General features: G+C 38.0%; 1 protein-coding gene across 2 annotated transcripts; it reads left to right on the top strand.

Annotated features, from left to right (window-relative positions):
* Positions 1-3,212: 3,212 nt before the first annotated feature.
* Positions 3,213-14,669, top strand: lpcat4 (lysophosphatidylcholine acyltransferase 4). 2 transcript variants are annotated; one of them, XM_054601008.1, is made up of 14 exons: positions 3,213-3,482; positions 3,621-3,730; positions 4,513-4,876; positions 6,096-6,208; positions 6,772-6,832; positions 7,028-7,086; positions 8,847-8,881; positions 9,963-10,017; positions 10,376-10,458; positions 11,853-11,978; positions 12,075-12,231; positions 12,736-12,828; positions 12,927-13,062; positions 13,997-14,669. In XM_054601008.1, the coding sequence occupies exons 2-14, from the start codon at positions 3,641-3,643 to the stop codon at positions 14,164-14,166; spliced, it is 1,542 nt and encodes a 513-aa protein (XP_054456983.1). In that variant the 5' UTR covers positions 3,213-3,482; positions 3,621-3,640; the 3' UTR covers positions 14,167-14,669. The 2 variants fall into 2 exon arrangements, with proteins under 2 accessions (XP_054456983.1, XP_054456984.1); XM_054601009.1 differs by having other exon boundaries at positions 3,213-3,401.
* Positions 14,670-18,247: the final 3,578 nt, after the last annotated feature.

Here is an 18,247-nt window from a genome sequence, read left to right on the forward strand (position 1 = left end):
GAGCAAACCTCCTTTCTTTTATTAGCTTCTTTTTTAGAGGAGCTATAGAGTCCAGTGTCATTCGCAGTGAGCATGCAGCACTATCAACAAGATGGTCAATCTGAGACGGACTAAAGCTAGCGTAGGAGTCCTCTGTTATATTGAGCAATGGTACTGAATAAAACCCTGAAGAAATCGCTTCTTTAAATTTAGCTACAGCATTATCAGATAGACATCTAGTGTAGAAACTTTTGCCTAATGGCGTACACTCTGGTAGAAAAAATTCAAAGGTTATTAGAAAATGGTCCGATAAAAGAGAGTTCTGTTGAGAGACAATTACATTTTCTACTTCAATACCATAAACCAGAACAAGGTCGAGGGTATGGTTAAAACAGTGAGTCGGTTTATGTACACACTGACAGAAGCCAATAGAATCTAGTAATGAACCAAACGCAGTACTAAGGCTATCATTATACACATCCACATGAATATTAAAATCCCCTACAATAATAACTGTATCTGTCTTAAGGACTAAACTAGATAAAAACTCTGAGAATTCAGATAGGAATTCAGAATACGCAGCTGGTGCACGATACACTATAACAAATAAAATTGACTTTAATGCTTTCCCGCTCGGGTTTGAAAGACTAAGAACAAGGCTTTCAAATGAGTTGTACTTTAATTTAGGTTTAGGGTTTATTAATAGGCTTGAGTCAAAGATAGCTGCTACTCCACCTCCTCGGCCTGTGCCTCGAGGAATATGAGTATTAATATAACTTGGAGGAGTTGATTCATTAAGGCTAACGTACTCTTCATGACACAGCCAGGTTTCAGTAAGACAAAATAAATCAATATGATTATCTGATATTAAATCATTTACAAGTACACCCTTAGATGACAGAGATCTAATATTTAAGAGTCCACATTTAACTGTCCTGTTTTGATGCACTGTTGCATCGGTTGCCTTAACTTTTATTAAGTTATTTTGTATAACTCCTCTTCTGTTGACTTTAAATAATTGAAGTGGCCGTGGGGCAGACACAGTCTCTATAGGGTTTTGGGTGGGTAACTGGGTGGGTAACTGCTCCAAAGGAAGCGCAGAGAGGTGTGAAAGACTGCGACTCTGCTTCTGCTTCCTGGTCTGAACTCTGGGACATGACCTGGAGATCTAAAAAAAAGTTTCCTTTTAAAAGCCAAATGATGCCCCTGGTGTCAAAAAAGAGGCAATCTAGTTATAACTTCTTACAAAAAATGTGGTAAATTGCATTGACAACTTGGCAACCTATGAGTAGTTCATTTAGCTTTCATTGTGTAAAAATTCTGTCAGGAAATAACACATAAAATGCAGTTTTTAAAGAAAATCTGCAAACGTTCCTTTTTTTTTTCTACCTGCTGCAGGTTACTGTTCTTCTTTGTGGGTGTGTGTTCTGGTATCAGTAGCAACACCCTGGGAGAACAAAGGCAGTCAGGTGGGGCAAAGGGAAAACTTGAGAGGCGGGTAGCTCAGAGCTCGAACGGCTTTTGTTACAGTCATGCATGAATAAGTCTGAAAGGATTTTAACAAATGATTGTCCAAACGCCCCTTAACACGATGATCGAAAGCAAACAAAGTTGTGCACTTTTACTGCAATTTAAAGGTAATCTGCCACTTTCATGTCAACTTTTTTTAGCTTTGGTAGTGGGGGTTGCAGACTTTTACAACCATGAATCACATTGTTTTAAGAGTTACACCATCTATAATATCATAAATGACTGGTGCACATTTATTTACAGTCATAAATACAAGAATCTCTAAAATCTATGTGTTTGAATCAGTGTTGTAAAGGTTAATGTTTTTTTTATTATCTGTTTTAATAAAGTGTTTTGGGAATAAAGGCTGATATATATATATTTTTATATCTTACAGGCTTGTGCATAATAGTTTTATGCAGATTTAAATGTAAATGAAAATATAAAAATAGACAGTCATGGTAAAATGTTACATTCAAAGCCAAAATACTATAATATAAAATAAAATAATAATTATGCGAAAGATTTTGACTTTTGACCTAATATCATGTCAAAATGCTGTATTAGTATTATGATAATTTGCATTATTATATGAAATTGGTGGAATGTAACAAAGTACATGTAATCAAGTACCATAATTAAGTAATTTTACTTTATTCTGGTATTTACATTTTATGTTTCTTTATACTTCCCCTCCACATTTTGAAAGGCAAATATCTCACTTATTTTTGCTCAACTACATTTATCTGACAGCTTTAGTTACTGGTTACTTTGCAGATTGAGATTATTGATTCAAAATATAAATTAACTTCTAATTTTAACTATATATTGTTATAGATTAATAATATTAACTAGCTTCAACATTGGTGACAACATTAATGCATCACAATCCAGTCTTCTAATATTAATAGTATTTATTTTTACCAAATGAGACATATTTTACATTTTGATTTTGGCACTTTAAATATATTATAATATTATAGGATTTTTTTTTTTTTTTACACACCATTACACCATGTTATCTGCTTTGATTTAGAGATTATAATTTTTACAAAGTAGATTTAAATGTATTTAATTTAATTTTAATTTAATTTAATTTAATTTAATTTTATTTATTTTTATATTTTTCATGAACCATGGATATATATATATATAAAAGTTTAGATTTTTTTAGCAAGTTTTTTTACACACCATTACACCATGTTATCTGCTTTGATTTAGAGATTATAATTTTTACAAAGTAGATTTAATTTAATTTAATTTAATTTAATTTAATTTAATTTAATTTAATTTAATTTATCTGCTTTGATTTTTTAATTTTTCATTAACCATGGATTTATTTTTATATATATATATATATATTTTTTTAATAACACCATGGTATCTGCTTTGATTTAGAGATTATACGTTTTACAAAGTAGATTTAATTTAATTTAATTTAATTTAATTTAATTTAATTTAATTTATTTTTATATTTTTCATTAACCATTTAATATATATCATATATTTTTCATTATGAAAATATATATATATATATATATATATATTTATTTTTAAATCAAACATTTAACTAATTTAACTTCCATACAACCCCCCAGTGTGTTCTCCTCCATGGTCTCAGGGACCGGTTCGTCTGGCCGGACTGACCCGCCCCTGAGTGGAGGTGGGCCGGGCTGCGGAGGGGGCGGGCCAGGTGTGGAGGAGAGTACAAGAGAGAAAGGATGGGCAGTCTCTCTCCACGGCGTTCATTAGCTTTCACCGTGTCTGGAGGACATAAAACAGACATGTTTTAACCTGGAACTCTTTTTATTTGTGTTTAGTTTATAGTTGTGCGTGGTTTAAGTTGCCATTTTGTTTTTTTTAACCGTTTTCTGGCCGGACTACTCCTCCAACCGTTGGTTAGAACTTCAACGGTTAGAACTTAGAACGTTCTGCGAGACACTCCAACCGTTTTTTTTTTTTTAAAAAAAAAGCTGTCAACTGACAAGAACAACGTATATTTGCTCATATTTTAAATAAATAAAGAATTATTTTTTTTAAAGCATAAGGCAGTGTAGATACTTGTTTTTCTTCTATTTTTAAAAAGAAAAAAAAGTAATAATATTTATTTATTATTTAAACGTGTTGGTCAGGTTTGGCCACCCCCGTCGTCATGGAGAGGCGTGACGGTCACTCGGCAACGCCGGAGTATCCACACCCGTTCATCCACGAGTTGAAGCTGACCAATGCACAGAGGATCAGGGTAACGTTCAAGATCAACAAGTGTTAGAAAATGTTTAAAAATGAATGGTTGCCAAGAAGCACAGAGGCAGATACACAACCATGAATCACATTGTTTTAAGAGTTACACCATCTATAATATCATTAATGACTGGTGCACATTTATTTACAGTCATAAATACAAGAATCTCTAAAAATCTATGTGTTTGAATCAGTGTTGTAAAGGTTAATGTTTTTTTTTATTATCTGTTTTAATTTTTGCTTAAAGTGTTTTGGGAATAAAGGCTGATGTATATATATTTTAATATCTTACAGGCTTGTGCATAATAGTTTTATGCAGATTTAAATGTAAATGAAAATATAATCACTAGTGCATACTGGCACTAGTCTACAACAAGAGATCATTTAACATCTGTCTAAACTCAAAGTTCCCTTATATGGTCATTTTAACATGCTTTATTTCTGTTTACCCTTTTTATTTATTTATATATCTCTCTCTCCATATCAGAATATAAGAGAAGAAGGAGTTTTTGACATTTCCCTATCTGACTTTGGTGCCTAAGCAAAACAGCCAAGTCATAAATGATTCAGGCCTGGACAGGCGTGACATATGATAACAACACACCGCAGAGTAACTCTATGATTGACACATTGGGCGGTCAATCATTGCTGACATAAATAACATGTTTTGAAAGAGTATTTTCACCATGCTGATGGCAAAATCACATCTAAAACCTCTGAAATTGATGGTGAATTGTGATTATTATGTTTTAAATGTACATTTTTTATGTCTTCTTCTTCTAGGGCATCATCCAGGGCATCGTCCTCTTCCCCATCCGCGTCCCCCTTTCGGCCCTCTGCTTCCTCATCATGTGGCCCCTCGCCCGGCTACGATTCGCCGGCCTGTCCGAGGAGGAGCGCTCCAAGCCGGTCCAGGGCTGGAGGCTCTGGGTCCTCCACCCCATCATGCGGTGGCTGAGCCGATTCGCCTTCTTCTTCCTGGGTTTCCTGTGGGTGGAGGTCAAAGGTCGCAGGGCGGACCTGAAGGAGGCCCCGGTGCTGGTGGTGGCGCCTCACAGCACCTTCATGGACATGGTGGTTCTGGTGCCGACCCAGCTGGCGACGGTGGTGTCGCGGTCGGAGAACACAAGCCTGCCGGTCGTAGGAGGTGAGGGGGACGGGATTCTGTTACCCAGACACACTTCATCTTCTTTTTTTGTTTGTCACAGCTTCTTGAAGTACAGTTTGATTACACAACCAGTGCAGACACAACAGGAAATTATTAAACAACAATTATTCAGATAATTGTTTGTCATTCAACAAGCAGAAATACAACATTTGGGCTTTTACAGCCTCTGTAATGTGAGCATTCTGTGCATATCTCTGTTTTTCGTCACGTTCAATTGAATATTTGGTGTTGATTTGACAAAAACAAACTACATGAACGCATCTCCTCGGGCTCGGAACTTGTTATACATTTTATAGACGAAATTACTGATTCAAAGATTAACCAACATGTTAATAGATGATCAAATTAGAGCTGTAACAATTAGTGAAGGGATTGATTAGTCAATCAATAAACAACTTATTTCAGAAACCTCACAGCTACAGCTCCCATTCTGGTTTTAAATGTTTGGAAATTCTTCTAAATCTTTTCTCAATATTATAATTTTTAATATTATAAGAAAAAATTGAATATTTTTTTTTTACCCACTGCTTTAAGTCCCTCCTGAAGTCTCCTTTTGTAGTCTAGGTCATGCATGCAGGTGTAAGTGACATTGATTGTCTGACATGTGTTGGTCAGTCACACACTGTTCTGCGTTAGATGTGTGCGGTGTGTTTGACTGTCCTTTTACATAAACACACTGTTTTTTTTAATATCATATAATTTGTTCTATTAAATGTCAAGATTCCATAGAAGTTTATGTAAACTTAAAAGCATCAAAACTGCTCTGTCTTACTCCTTGTCCTTGTAAACTGCATTATTTTCCAGGTAGGGGACTGGGGAGACAGTAAAATAAAGTTGCTTTGGCGCGTGAGAAATAGTAAAAAAATATCAGTAGTCACCCTGCCAAAAATGAAGTACTCTTTGTAACTACGCAGCTTGGATGACGTAATGTTTATTAAATTAGTTTTTTAACTAAACTGGCAGACCACCTACAGTATTAGAATAATATTTAGACTGGAGAGAAGGGTTGAGGAATATGAAAGTATGCAAGGAAGTCACAAGATAAACAACTGACTCACTGTTTTGGCTTCTAATCTGCCTCTGCCTGCTTTGGAACGTCCTGTCTTGCTCTCTTGGCTCACTCCTCCCTCTAGTTCTGGTTCTGGTTCAGATTTTTTTTGTTCTTGTGTAAGAGTTTGTGTCTGGTTTGTGTTTTCAGCTCTGCTGGAGTTCAACCAGTCTGTGCTGGTGAGCAGGAAGGATCCAGAGTCGAGGAGGAAGGCAGTCGCCCAGGTCACAGAGAGGCTGACCTCCAACGGATACTGGCCTCAGGTGAGATGTCACTTAACGCTTTTACTTTCAGCTGTTGTTGACAAAACAAAATCGGGTGCGACAGATACATTATCAAGCCTCCATCTTGACTTTAGTGTTGTTTATAAAACTGGCAATTACTACCAAACCATCCAATCACACATTGGAGCAATTAGGGGAATGCCAGAAAGAACACCACCCTTTAGCAGTTTAACAGTGCCAACCTTATTGAAACCGCTACGTCTTTGCTTGTGGTCCGTATCTCTGATTCAGCAGAAGCAAACAGCTGATCAAGATTAGATCGGAGCTGGATCTGCTAGATTGGTAAAGAGGGGAACAAAACACGAATCTGCTTCCTGTTAATGCATTGCTTATTGCATTATTTTTAATGAAAGGGAATTACAACGGTAACCTCAGCAACAGAATGTTTTCCTATAGGAGAAATAATTATTTTCTGTACATAACCACTTAAGGCTGAAGATGCATTGTCAGTAGAGGGTTGTTTCTGTGATTTATGGCCACGAAAGTCGACAAAAACACTGTAAAACTTCTAATACTTGACATTTCTTAACCCTTGACCCTAGATGCTGATGTTTCCTGAGGGAACGACAACCAACGGCAGCGTTCTCATCAAATTTAAACCTGGTGAGTCAAGGCGTTAAAGTCCCATCTGGTTTATCTTGAAGTTCAACTCTGAACATACCACAGTTTGTACATTTGGAGCACAAAAAAGTGTGTTGCGTTGGAGGAAAAAGGGCGTAGCGACTGGTTGTTTTGTTGCTCTCTCTCTCTCTCGTTCTAGTCTTTCGGCTCTGTCTCAGTTTTTTGTTCTGTCATCAGGTGCCTTCCTCCCCGGACTTCCGGTCCAACCTGTTCTGTTGCGCTACCCCAACAAGCTGGTGAGTGAAGTTGTTTGGGTGGCAGGTTGATCTACTAGTTTGTAATGACAACCGATAATTGAGAAGACAGATTTGATACTCCATGTTTCCTGTTAAAGATTGGATCACCTTTCTATCGAAGGTGACTGAGGAAGTAATGCCCTTTATTTTGGAGCCATACTTTTTAAGGTTTCATAGTAAGAAAACATTTAAATCAACTCTAGCAAGGTCTCTTTTATAGTCGAAACAAACAAAAGGCATTTATATAACATTAGAGAAAATCATAATTCACTGATTTAAAAACAAAAAAAAGCTAATAAAAACCTTACCTCCTCCTTTTTATATGTACAAAAACTTTACCAGTAACCTCAATTAAATGAAATAATCCAACGTTTTGTTGAGATGAATTGAGTAAATAAATAATTTTGTCAGTGCACAAAGCCAAGTGATTAATTCCAGCAGCCGCCGCCTGCTTAATGCACCTGTCCTTTTGTTGTCGATAGCTATAGATGCTATAGATTAAGCTTTACTTTAGCGAGGGGAGGATGTTAACAACGCTTGCTTCGAAAGGGATTATCGTTAGTAAAAGATAATTAAGAAGGATTATATCTTCTGCAATAGGGTGACATACTGATACTTGAAGCAGGTGCACTGCACGTCATGCTTCAGGCAGAAAGGCTGGTCTGCTGGCTCTCTTTTAAACAATTATCTCATGGTCACTTATTATATCACATTGTGTAATTTCATGTAATTTTCATGTAATATTTTATCTCCCTACGACCGCTCCGTACTCCTTCCAGTAAAGTACCAAGTTGCTTTACTGAGACAGTTAAAATATGATTAAATAATTAAAACAAAAAAGAAATGAGTGAATATCTAATGGACTAAATTAAAAGAAGAAGAAAAAAAATATATATATATATATATATATTTTATTATTTTTTTTTTTTTTACGGGCACTCACTTATTATAGTTATGAGATGATTAAAAACACAACCGGAATAGAAGTTAGCTTTGTGTTTTGATAAAGCAAAGATTAGCAGAATAATAATAATAAATCCTTTATTAGTCCCACAATGGGGAAATTATTTCTCTGCATTTAACCCATCCCGGAGGAGCAGTGGGCTGCAATGAAGCGCCCGGGGAGCAACTTGGGGTTAGGTGTCTCGCTCAAGGACACCTCGGCATGTTGCCGGTAGAGGGGTTTGAACCACCAACCTTGTGGTTACGGGACAAGCGCTCTACCTCATGTGCCACAGCCGTTGTTTACTGCATGCTAAAGGGAGGTCGTTCATCTAAATCTAAACTTTTAGGATCTTTAGAGATAATCTAAAACAGATATGAAAGGAGGTCAGAAAGTATGTCACTGGAACAACCTCCTAGTTCCATTTGTTTTGTTTTGTTTTTAACTTGGGCAACCTGTATCCCTGTTGCGATGCACACACAGGAGTAGCTTTGTTCTGTCACTGTTTACTCTTAACACACATCTGTTACTCGTTCCTACGTTCACCACTTCCTACCCTTCTTCTTTCGGGGGCCCTTTGCTCAGACCACACCCAGCTTCAAACTTGGCATTCATTTTGATCTCGACTACACACCTGTAGAGATTTGTGCGTGCTTGTTTACGTGATTTTCAAAACCGCATCCAAGTCAACACACACAAATACTGACTCGCAGGCTAAAAACAACACCAGCTGTTACAAAAAGAGTGATTTGTTTTTCCTTCTGTTCACACCTTGTTTGTGTCCACTGATGACAATCCTTTTATGACTCTTCCTCAGGATACTGTTCGCTGGACATACAAAGGAACAAGCTGGTGAGTTTAACTAACTTCCTGATTAATGTGGCTGTGTTTGGTTAAAGAAAAACTCTGGATTTCTACCTGCTGTTGGGTGGAAGTTGAATAAGCTTGGGATCACATTTTAACAGCTTCCAGGACTTTGTACTTTTTAAACTCTCCTCTATTCTCCGCTCAGTAACTTCATTTTTACTTCAACCTTTTACACATTTTGTGAAAAACCCCCGTTGGTATATCTCTGACAGAAACACCTGTCTGGTTCAGTGCCATGCAGTTCAATAGCACCTCAAACTGCAGCCTTCACAATGACCATAAAGTTAAATAAACATCTCTTTAACACTGTGTAAACACAAACTCAGCATTATAACCTCCATAAGGGAGGATTTATGGCAGGATAGTTTTATTACACGGCATAAGTTAAGGCTTGGTGTTGTATAGTTGACTGTAAACTGGGTGTGTACTGGAAATTCATTTCTGGCCACATAAGTCATGTCGCATTAATAAGAAGCTGATATTTGGTGATATGACAATGTATTTACAATTTATACTGTGGTAGCTTTCACTTTTTAATATCTCTTGAGTGTTTTGGGACATGTTATGTCAGCATTGCTGCTTTTTTTTTTGTGATTATTTTTTTGTCGTAAAGTATCTAATAGTTTGTAGTTTATTTGCTGGATTAGCTAAAAACAAACATTACTGTTTTGTTTTAGATTTTCCACAAAATTGTATTTATCAAATTACATACCATAAAAGAAAATGTTTTCCATAATGCCCACCACAAACCTTGGTATGATCCACTTATCCATAGTCAGAGTATTACTTACAGTAGATGAAGTTTGAAGAATCTGCTTTGGACGGGGGCAACAGTAAAACGATACCTAAAAGTAGGCCGACCTAAAAAAAAAAAAAAAAAATGTCATAAGTGTATGCTATATTAAGATTTCTTTCTCCACTTACTCACATTCTGAGAGCCTTTTATGGTGGGAAACTGAAGCAGTTATCTCTGCTCTCTTTAAAGCCACAAGACTTCATTGACAAAACCAGTGATTTAATCTTAAAATTTAACTTGAAATATAACTTTGTCTCTTTGTCTCTTTAGGATTGAGTCACTGTGGCACACAACTTCTCAGTTCTACACCAACGTGACTGTTGAGGTAAGACTGTTTTACCAGATCATTCACCTATCAAATCATCTCATTACAAATATAATAAAAATAATAATACAGTTTGCGTTATATTCTGTTCAAATGTGGCTTTTAAAGTAACTTCAGAGAGAGAACCTCGACCACTAAAGGTCAACGTTTTTTTGACCTTTCGTGGTCGAGGTTCTCCGCACGCTGCTGTGATGTAGAGGTGTACTCTGTGTGTGTGCTCAGTACACTATGACATCACTGTTTGGCGCAGTAACAGGTGCAACAAAATGGCACACGACTGATCATGTTTATCACCAGTGGTGAAAGTGAACGCTAACAATGGCTGTCTTTTTTCTTTTTTTTTTCCCTTATGCCTCAGTTCCTTCCAGTTTACAAACCGTCCCAGGAGGAGAAGAATGACCCCAACCTGTACGCAGACAATGTTCAGAAACTCATGGCCAAGTAAGTAGCAGAAATATGCATTTGTTTTATGGTTTATGTCACTATGTGAGTCACTATATCGGGTACAGTTGGTAATAGTTTAAGATAAGATGAGGCTTTATTGATGACCTGAGGGGAAATTCAGGTGTTGCAGCAGCACAAGAATAAGTACAAATCAATAGAAAAAAAGTAGAAACATAATTAGAAGGATATAAATAAAGTAACCACAACAAGTGTTGCACTTTCAAGGATTCAAGGATCATTAATTGTCATTATGACAACACAGGGATGCACAACGAAACACAGTTGTATCTAGTTTGCAACACAAGAAAAACATTAGTACATTCCTGTAGTGCATTTTTTTTTTTTTTTTTTGCATGATAAGAAATGTAAACAACAGCAGCAACAAAAACAATTCTCAGGGCAGATAATATGGCCGACATCTTAACATAAAAAAATAAAAGTAGTATCTTATATGAGAGATTAATATACCATCCACTATGATTAAGTGATGATACTAAGTGTTAAAATCAAATCTGAAGATACAGTATAAATTATTTTTAAAAAAACAAGGCGTAATGTTGTATGACAAAATAAATGAATATTGCAGCACTATAGCATAACATAAAGTAAATTATAATGTATGATAAATTATGATTATTTATTGTATTGTTTATTAACTATACATTTTTGGAAATCTCTCAATCTGGAAGAAACCAACAAACACTCGGTTGTTGTTGTGATAGTTTCCTACAGCCGCCACTAGATGTTTATAGTGGAGCCATATTTATTTAACGGATAGTGCCTTTTTTATTTTTTATTTATTTTTATTTTTTTAAGTTTACTTTGGCAACAAGGATGGAAAGAAAATTCCTGACATGCTGTGTCGCTCTGTTTAGATTATCACGAGCACTGAAGACCAGTAGTGTGTCTTTTTTGGGGGGAGGGGGTTGTACATATCAGTGACATGCATGTTTTTTTTTTTTCACATCGCTCACAAAAAAATCTTGTGATTTGGACCAAGTTTTGGAGTTGTGACATCTCTTAATCTCCTTTTTTAAAGTAGTTGTCTCGGATATTGGATTACTACATTTGTTTTTCTGCCAATTAAATATTTCACTTTTGGATTAAATTCCTCCAAAACACACAGTTGTGTTTTAAGTCCACAGCTGAGCGATGAACCACAAAGTTGAACGCTCTTGAATCTGGTCGCTTGGTTTTAAGGGTTAGTGTTAGACCGGTTCAACAGGACTTATGGTATGAAGAACAGCCTCCATTTTTAAAAAAAGAACAGAATAAATCACTGCCAACATGTCTGGGCTGTTTATCTAACACACACACACACACACACACACACACACAGTACAGACTACTTGAGATGTCTTTTAATAATCCCTCTCTCTGCTGTGCTTCAGGGCCCTTGGACTCCCGTCTACAGATTATGTGATGGAGGGCCGAGTTCCTGTCAATAAGCTGGGTGGTCTCTCTCTCCCTCTGGAGTCTCCTGCCAAAGAAACACTCAAGCTGCTGCGCAGAAACGGGTGAGAGAAGTTTGTCTCCTGGCATCAGTCCTGTGAAATTCTTTTATTTTTTTTTTTTTTTATCCTTACTCTTCTTTTCATCTCTCTCTCCTTCAGTCTGGGAGCACATGAAGTGGAGGCAGCACTGGACAGAATGATTGACAGGTGTCAGTCAGGAGCTCAGGGGTCAAAGGCCAGCGCAGAGGAGCTCGCCTCTATCCTCGGGCTGACGGATACGCAGACCGCCGTCACTATCTGTGACATTTACTCCAAGGTAGAAGCAGGTTTTTTTTATTGTGTTTCACTGAGATTACTTCTTTAGCATTTTAACTGGTTTTTACATTTGTGGTTTTTGTAGATAATTAAGCAGTTTTGGCACAAAGTTACAAGTTAATACAGCACCATGGTTCACAGTGAAAGCCAGCTACTAGTAACTGCAGAAGATGTACAGATGTCTATTATCCAAAACATTGTTGAATGTTATTCAGAGTGGTTGTTTGAAATGCTTACTGAGTACAATACCTTCCTTATAGAATAGTGAAGACCTTCTAGAGATGATCTGCTCCAAGGTTTATGGAAAGATACTAAAGCAAGCCATGTGATTGTTGGATGAAATGATCTGCAAGCTGCATGTTTCTTTAGTAATTCATCAACTAGCAAATCAGTTAAATACCAGTTTCTGTCTCTGCTCGTACAGACAAAAAACAAAACACAAACATGAGTAGAAACTATGTCCAAAAACATGCACTAATATGTGTTTTTTATTTTTGTTCTTCAGGATGAAAATGTTGACCTCAGGCCGCTCTATTTGACTGTTGCCGCTCTGTCAGGATTGGTCAGCTTCAAGTCACTGCTTCACACAGCGTTCACTGTAAGTCCTATTGTTTTCTTTACAGCATATGTTTCTGACGACTGGGGGATAAATGGACCTTTTGTGTCTAAGACATCATGTTTTTTTTTTTTATCCAGCTGTTTGACGGAGAGTGCAGAGGCAGTCTGAGTGCAGAGGAGCTGTCTGACCTCATGGGGGCGCTGCTGGGTTTTCCTCAGCGACACACTGCTGAGCTTTACACACAGGCCTCCAGTCAAGGACCGCTCACAGCAGGTGAGGATCTCTAAGCCATGAGTGTTGGAGTATAACAGTCGAATAACTAATCACTCAGACTCCTCTTGTTTACTTTATACCAGTGACCCTTGTGATTCACCAGCCTCCATTATTATACTTTTTTATGACTTTTAAAGAGACTGAACCGTCATCCCGTTACATTGACCTGCAAAGAAATTTGCTATATAAATGAAATAGTCTTTTAAAGGCTAAGGTTTATTTAGGTTTACTTTACTTGTCCCGATCCCCACAAGGTTTCGCTTAAGTCTCACAAGGTGTCGCAAGGCCTTCTTGTTTTTAAGCGTGTAAGACCACTTCAAAATATACAGTTGGCCTTTATCTTTTATGTTAAGGAAACTACATTTTATTGTTATTTTTTAAGTTTATATTTTATTTAAGATATTAAAGTTAAAAAAAGTTAGAAGAAAACACAGACTTTGTAAAAAAAAAAAAAAAAAAAAGCCTATATATGCTTGTTTATAATTGAAGAAAAATCATGATGCAGTGTCTATATATCTATACATCTCTATCTATATATATATATATATATATATATATATATATACATCTCTATCTCTATATCTATCCATCTATCTGCACAATATGAAATGTCCATAAAATATGTCACAGGGTCTTCAGTTTTTAGTTATAGAAAATTATAGAAAAGGGGCCCCTTAAGAAAAATGTTGTCACAAAAATAGTAAATGTTTAATCTGTCAAAAAAATGATATTACTGTAGCAGAAAAACAGAAACTTTTGGTAAGATTCAGTTTGTTTTTTTTCCTGCCGACTTCCCTTTTTAATCCCTCCACTCTTTAATACTCTTCTTCTGTCAGATTTTTAATTACTCAATGAAGCTGGTGTGTTTCATCAGGCGACAAATAAGTTTAGAAAAACATTCAAATCCTCATTAAATCTTTCTCGTTTCCCACAGAAAATCTGCTGCGAGTGCTGACGACCCACCCGACCTATCAGAGGGTGGCGAACGAGTACATGCGGCCCGAGGAGGCGGGCTCCCAGCTGGTCGATGGGAAGGCCGTGAACAACAACAGAAACGTGTACGACGGCAACGGATCCCTCCACCACAACAAAAAGTTTGAATAAGGAAGAAAATTTGATTCCTCTTTTTTTACAGGACCTTAAATCAAGTTTGTCTTATGAACGCAACAGGACATATTGAACCAGAATAATGGTCGACAAAAGGATTGTATTTTTAAAGTGTGTGTGTGTGTGTGTATAGATATATTTTAAAATCTTTATTAGTGTACAGTCAACCATGCCAACATTAGAAAAACCAAAGAATGACTTAAATTATGATACTTGTTGCTCTGATGTGTGAATGTGTGTATTTTATATATTTGAAGCCTTGAAGTTTTCCAGTGCACATTTTTTTTAATTGCACAAAAGAAAACCTCTTCATGTGTTGTTCCAGATGCTGTTAAAAGACTCCATTACCTTTTTACATAAAGTGTCATATTTATATAATTCCCTCTTTTGTATGTTTTTTTTTTTTTTGTTTTTTTTTCAACGGGACAATGGTATGTGCAAAAAGAAACTCTGTAAAATCAAAAAGTTTATTTTTACGTAAATGAATTCTTACATTTTTGTGCGTGAATATTGTTTATATTTAACAATTAATTAAACTGTGAATTATTATAATGAGGTTTTGCTGTGGGTTTTTTTTTCCCCCACCACCATGACATATTTCTCTACATACTTTCTGTGTCTTTTTTAAAAAACGCACAATAATTGTCAATCTTGCTCCCACGTCTTAGCGTTTTTTTCCTTTTCTCTCCTTTCTCTTCTCCTGATTGTGCGTGTTTGTTTTGCACAAGACAAAGTCTTTGTACTTTGTGGAAAGCCGTGTTTGTCTCCTGCCAGGATAACGTGGATTGCTGCCTTCTTTACGACTCGTCCTGGTTTCCTTCACACTGATCGTGTCGCCTTTAAGAACTTCTTTTGAGATCTTTCCATCTTTTCTTGTTGAGGTTGAGCTAGATTCACAGCGAGATGTTTCCACCTCAGAAGTGTCTCTGGGCTCCTCTTTCCCTTTCACAATCGCTGCCAACTTTTCCTCTTCATCCCTCACTTTGTTCGCCTCCGCTCTGCTCTTCCGTCGTCCTCTTTTCGTCGGACTTAATCTGATCGTCTCCGTCTCCTTCCCCACCTTCTCCGACTCCTTCACCCTCGTCTCCCTCTCTTCATGCCGGTGTCTCTTCATCGGACTCGACGCCAGGCTCTGACTCTCTGCTTCCTCTCCACTTATTCTCTCACCTTCATCTTTCACACCTGCTTTATTAGATGATTGATGTGTCGCCCCCGTCCTTTTTGACACACTTTGTGACCTCAATTTATAGAAGTCCAAAGTTTCGGTTCCTGTGACTTCACTGCGTTTACTTTCAGTTCCACTTATTGCAACTGTTTGACTTTGCCGTTGGCTCTCTGGACTCAGAGCAGGGTTTGAACTTGTTTTCATCTCACGGATTTTCACAGAAGGTCGTAACTCCCTTGTCTCAACCAGCAGTTCTTCCCCTAATGACTCCTTCATTGAGTCTTCTATTGACTGAGTCTCTGTCTGAACTTTTGGGCTCTGTGGAGAAGATTTAGTTGGAGACACCTTGTCCTCTTTCTCTCTCCTGTTTCTGCTTCTTTTCATCGGACTTAAAACCGTCAGAGTCTGCCGTCCAGCTGCATCCTCCTTCATGTTTACTTCTAGTTTGTCTTCCTGAATTTCCATCTTAGGCAAGGACTTTCTCTTCATCTCCGAGTGTTTGATTTTCCCTCTGTCTTTACTAACAGAACGGGGAGTCAGCTGCACTCTCTCCTCAGTTGTCATGCTCCTCGTTCTTCTTGCAATAATGGACGTGTGAATCCCCTCACCTAACTCTTGTGGGATTTCAGTCGTCGGGGGATTTTCTGCCCCAGTTTCACCGCTCACATCGGGGTAATTGGGGCCCCGCTGCTCCCCTCCCTCCACCTTGGGTTCCTGCATCTCCCCTGGGAGTTTTTGACGATGCTCCTTCTCTCCAATCTCTGAAAATTGCCCAGCTGTATTTGCTGTTTTTGATGCTCGGCCTCGCTCTCTTTGAAATAACTGCCTTCCTCCTGAGGAACGCCTCTTGTGTTTTTCATGAACCACCCTGTCCATCTCTGTCTCCTTATGACTCTTTTCACTTGCTTCCTTCTCCTCTGCTCTCTCTACTGTGAGTTCACCACTCAGTATTGATTTCGGTTTTCCATTTTGACCCGACAGCCTTTGACTGCGTCTGGCTGGTTTGGTCTTATTCTCTTTATTCTTCTCCTTCCTATCAAAAGTATTTTTCGTCGACATTTCCTCTCTTGTTTTTGTAGTGGTTTGCTTTTGGGTCAATGCTATATCGACCTCTTTTCTCTCCGTCTCACCCGGATGTCCCGCCCTGACTTCAGATGATTCTAAGTCTTCAGAAACTTGCAACCCATTCGGTGGCTCCGCTGTATGTTTTTCCGGCACAGTGTCTGATAAAATGACGTTAAAGTAGGGATCACAAGGGTCTGGATGGGAATACGCTACAAAAGGGGAAGAAGCTGGCACAGGACATGCCTCAGGATACGAGTTTGGGTTTATGTTGTTGGGGTTTATACATTGTTCCTCAAGCTCCCGTATCCAAGGTAGTGGGCAAGGTACCTCGAAGAAATCACCTCCGAAACTGGGAGCAGGATCGTTGGACCCTGAAACACCTGAGTTTGAGGGCGACTCGGAGGCAGGAAGGTCTCCAGGTAGAGGTCCTTCCTGAGGATTCTGGGACTCCTGAGCTGACTGTTTGTCCTCGAGGTTAAAGAGGGACATCGAGGCTTCTTCTGACTTTGTGGCTGCAGGTGTCTCCACAAAGGCACCATTGTCTCCTGCCTCCAAAGCAGAAGTCAGACTGGTGTGTGGGGAGATATTTGCATGCAACTGCAGAGATGAAGGGATATTGTTCATGAAAAGGGAACCATCGTGGTTGGGAGGAGACGTGGCATTAACGGGGTTATAAGTTGGCTCTTCTAGAAGGTGTGAAGGGAGGAGCGGAGAACAGCCCGTTTTCCTCAGAGGTGTCTTTTGTCCATCGTTGTTTGGACGTGTGTCAGACTTTGAGTCCGGAGGATCCAAAATGGGCGATTGGGTGTTTTGGAGTGGTGCCGTTTCCTCGACACGTGAATTTGCCAGAGATGTTTCTTTGGTTACAGGAGTGAAAGTGTCGGAGTCGGCAGCGGATAGTTGTGTTAACTGCTGCTCGATCACCATCATGATCTGTAGAGCAAGGGTAGAAATAAAAGGTTTTACATTTTTAATAAAAGAGAATTAGAAATGTGATTAGTGCTTTCCATAACAACTGGCCTGTTTCTTGCATGTCAAATGTTAAGACATGTTTTTTTTTGGGATTCTATGCTTGAAATCTTACAGTATTTTCTTTCCTGACAGCTCCCCTAATAAACGGCAACAAATAGCGACCTCAAAACTGTTATTTATTATCGTGTTACCTCTTGCAAAAGTTCCCTCTGTGAAAGAAGGTCAATGTTATCTTGATCTGAAGAGACAGGGGGGTCCATGTGCTCTGTATTCAGCGTCGACTCCACCTGAGAGAGAGAGAGAGGTGAAATTAAAGAGGTACTACAGCAATTTAGTATTGCAGTTCTGTAAATTTGGGGAGCTTGTGGTGGACACATTTTTAAAAGAATCATCAAAATCGAAGCAGCAGAAGTCAAGATATCCTGACTTTTACTCTCTAGCAAGAGCCACGCCCCCTGTATCCTACAATTCCCATAATGCAACTTGATAGCGTCCAATGTCTTTCAAACTCTACAGCCACAGGTTGTAAATTTTAGCCTTAAAAGTGACAAATCCACAGCAATACTCATGTAACAAGTAAGAATCCTGCTTTCAAAAAAGTTTAAATAAAAGTACCAAATAGTTCAAATAAAACCCTGATTATCTACTTTCTACCTCTCATACTGTGTGTATTTATGAGAACAATAATGACACAAGTACTCGTCACACACCGGAGATGTGCCGTCAGTTACAGGATCAAACATGGCGTCAGCAGAAGATTGATTCTTCTGCAGTGTCACCTGCAAAGATTTTATTTTTAAAAGCCATTGACAACCATTTTTTTTCTTGCAAACATACAGTAGCTATCACATCTGCATTTTAAAATAGTACTGATGG

The sequence above is a fragment of the Anoplopoma fimbria genome, chromosome 7 (genome assembly GCF_027596085.1).
Source record: "Anoplopoma fimbria isolate UVic2021 breed Golden Eagle Sablefish chromosome 7, Afim_UVic_2022, whole genome shotgun sequence".
Lineage (NCBI taxonomy): Eukaryota > Metazoa > Chordata > Actinopteri > Perciformes > Anoplopomatidae > Anoplopoma > Anoplopoma fimbria.

Bases quoted from the DNA above. Each gene is read 5' to 3' on its own strand.
- lpcat4 (XM_054601008.1), top strand. From the start codon at position 3,641: ATGGAGAGGCGTGACGGTCACTCGGCAACGCCGGAGTATCCACACCCG. The intron at 10,018-10,375 runs GTAAGACTGTTT...CTTATGCCTCAG, and splicing joins ACACCAACGTGACTGTTGAG to TTCCTTCCAGTTTACAAACC. The intron at 13,063-13,996 runs GTGAGGATCTCT...CGTTTCCCACAG, and splicing joins TCAAGGACCGCTCACAGCAG to AAAATCTGCTGCGAGTGCTG.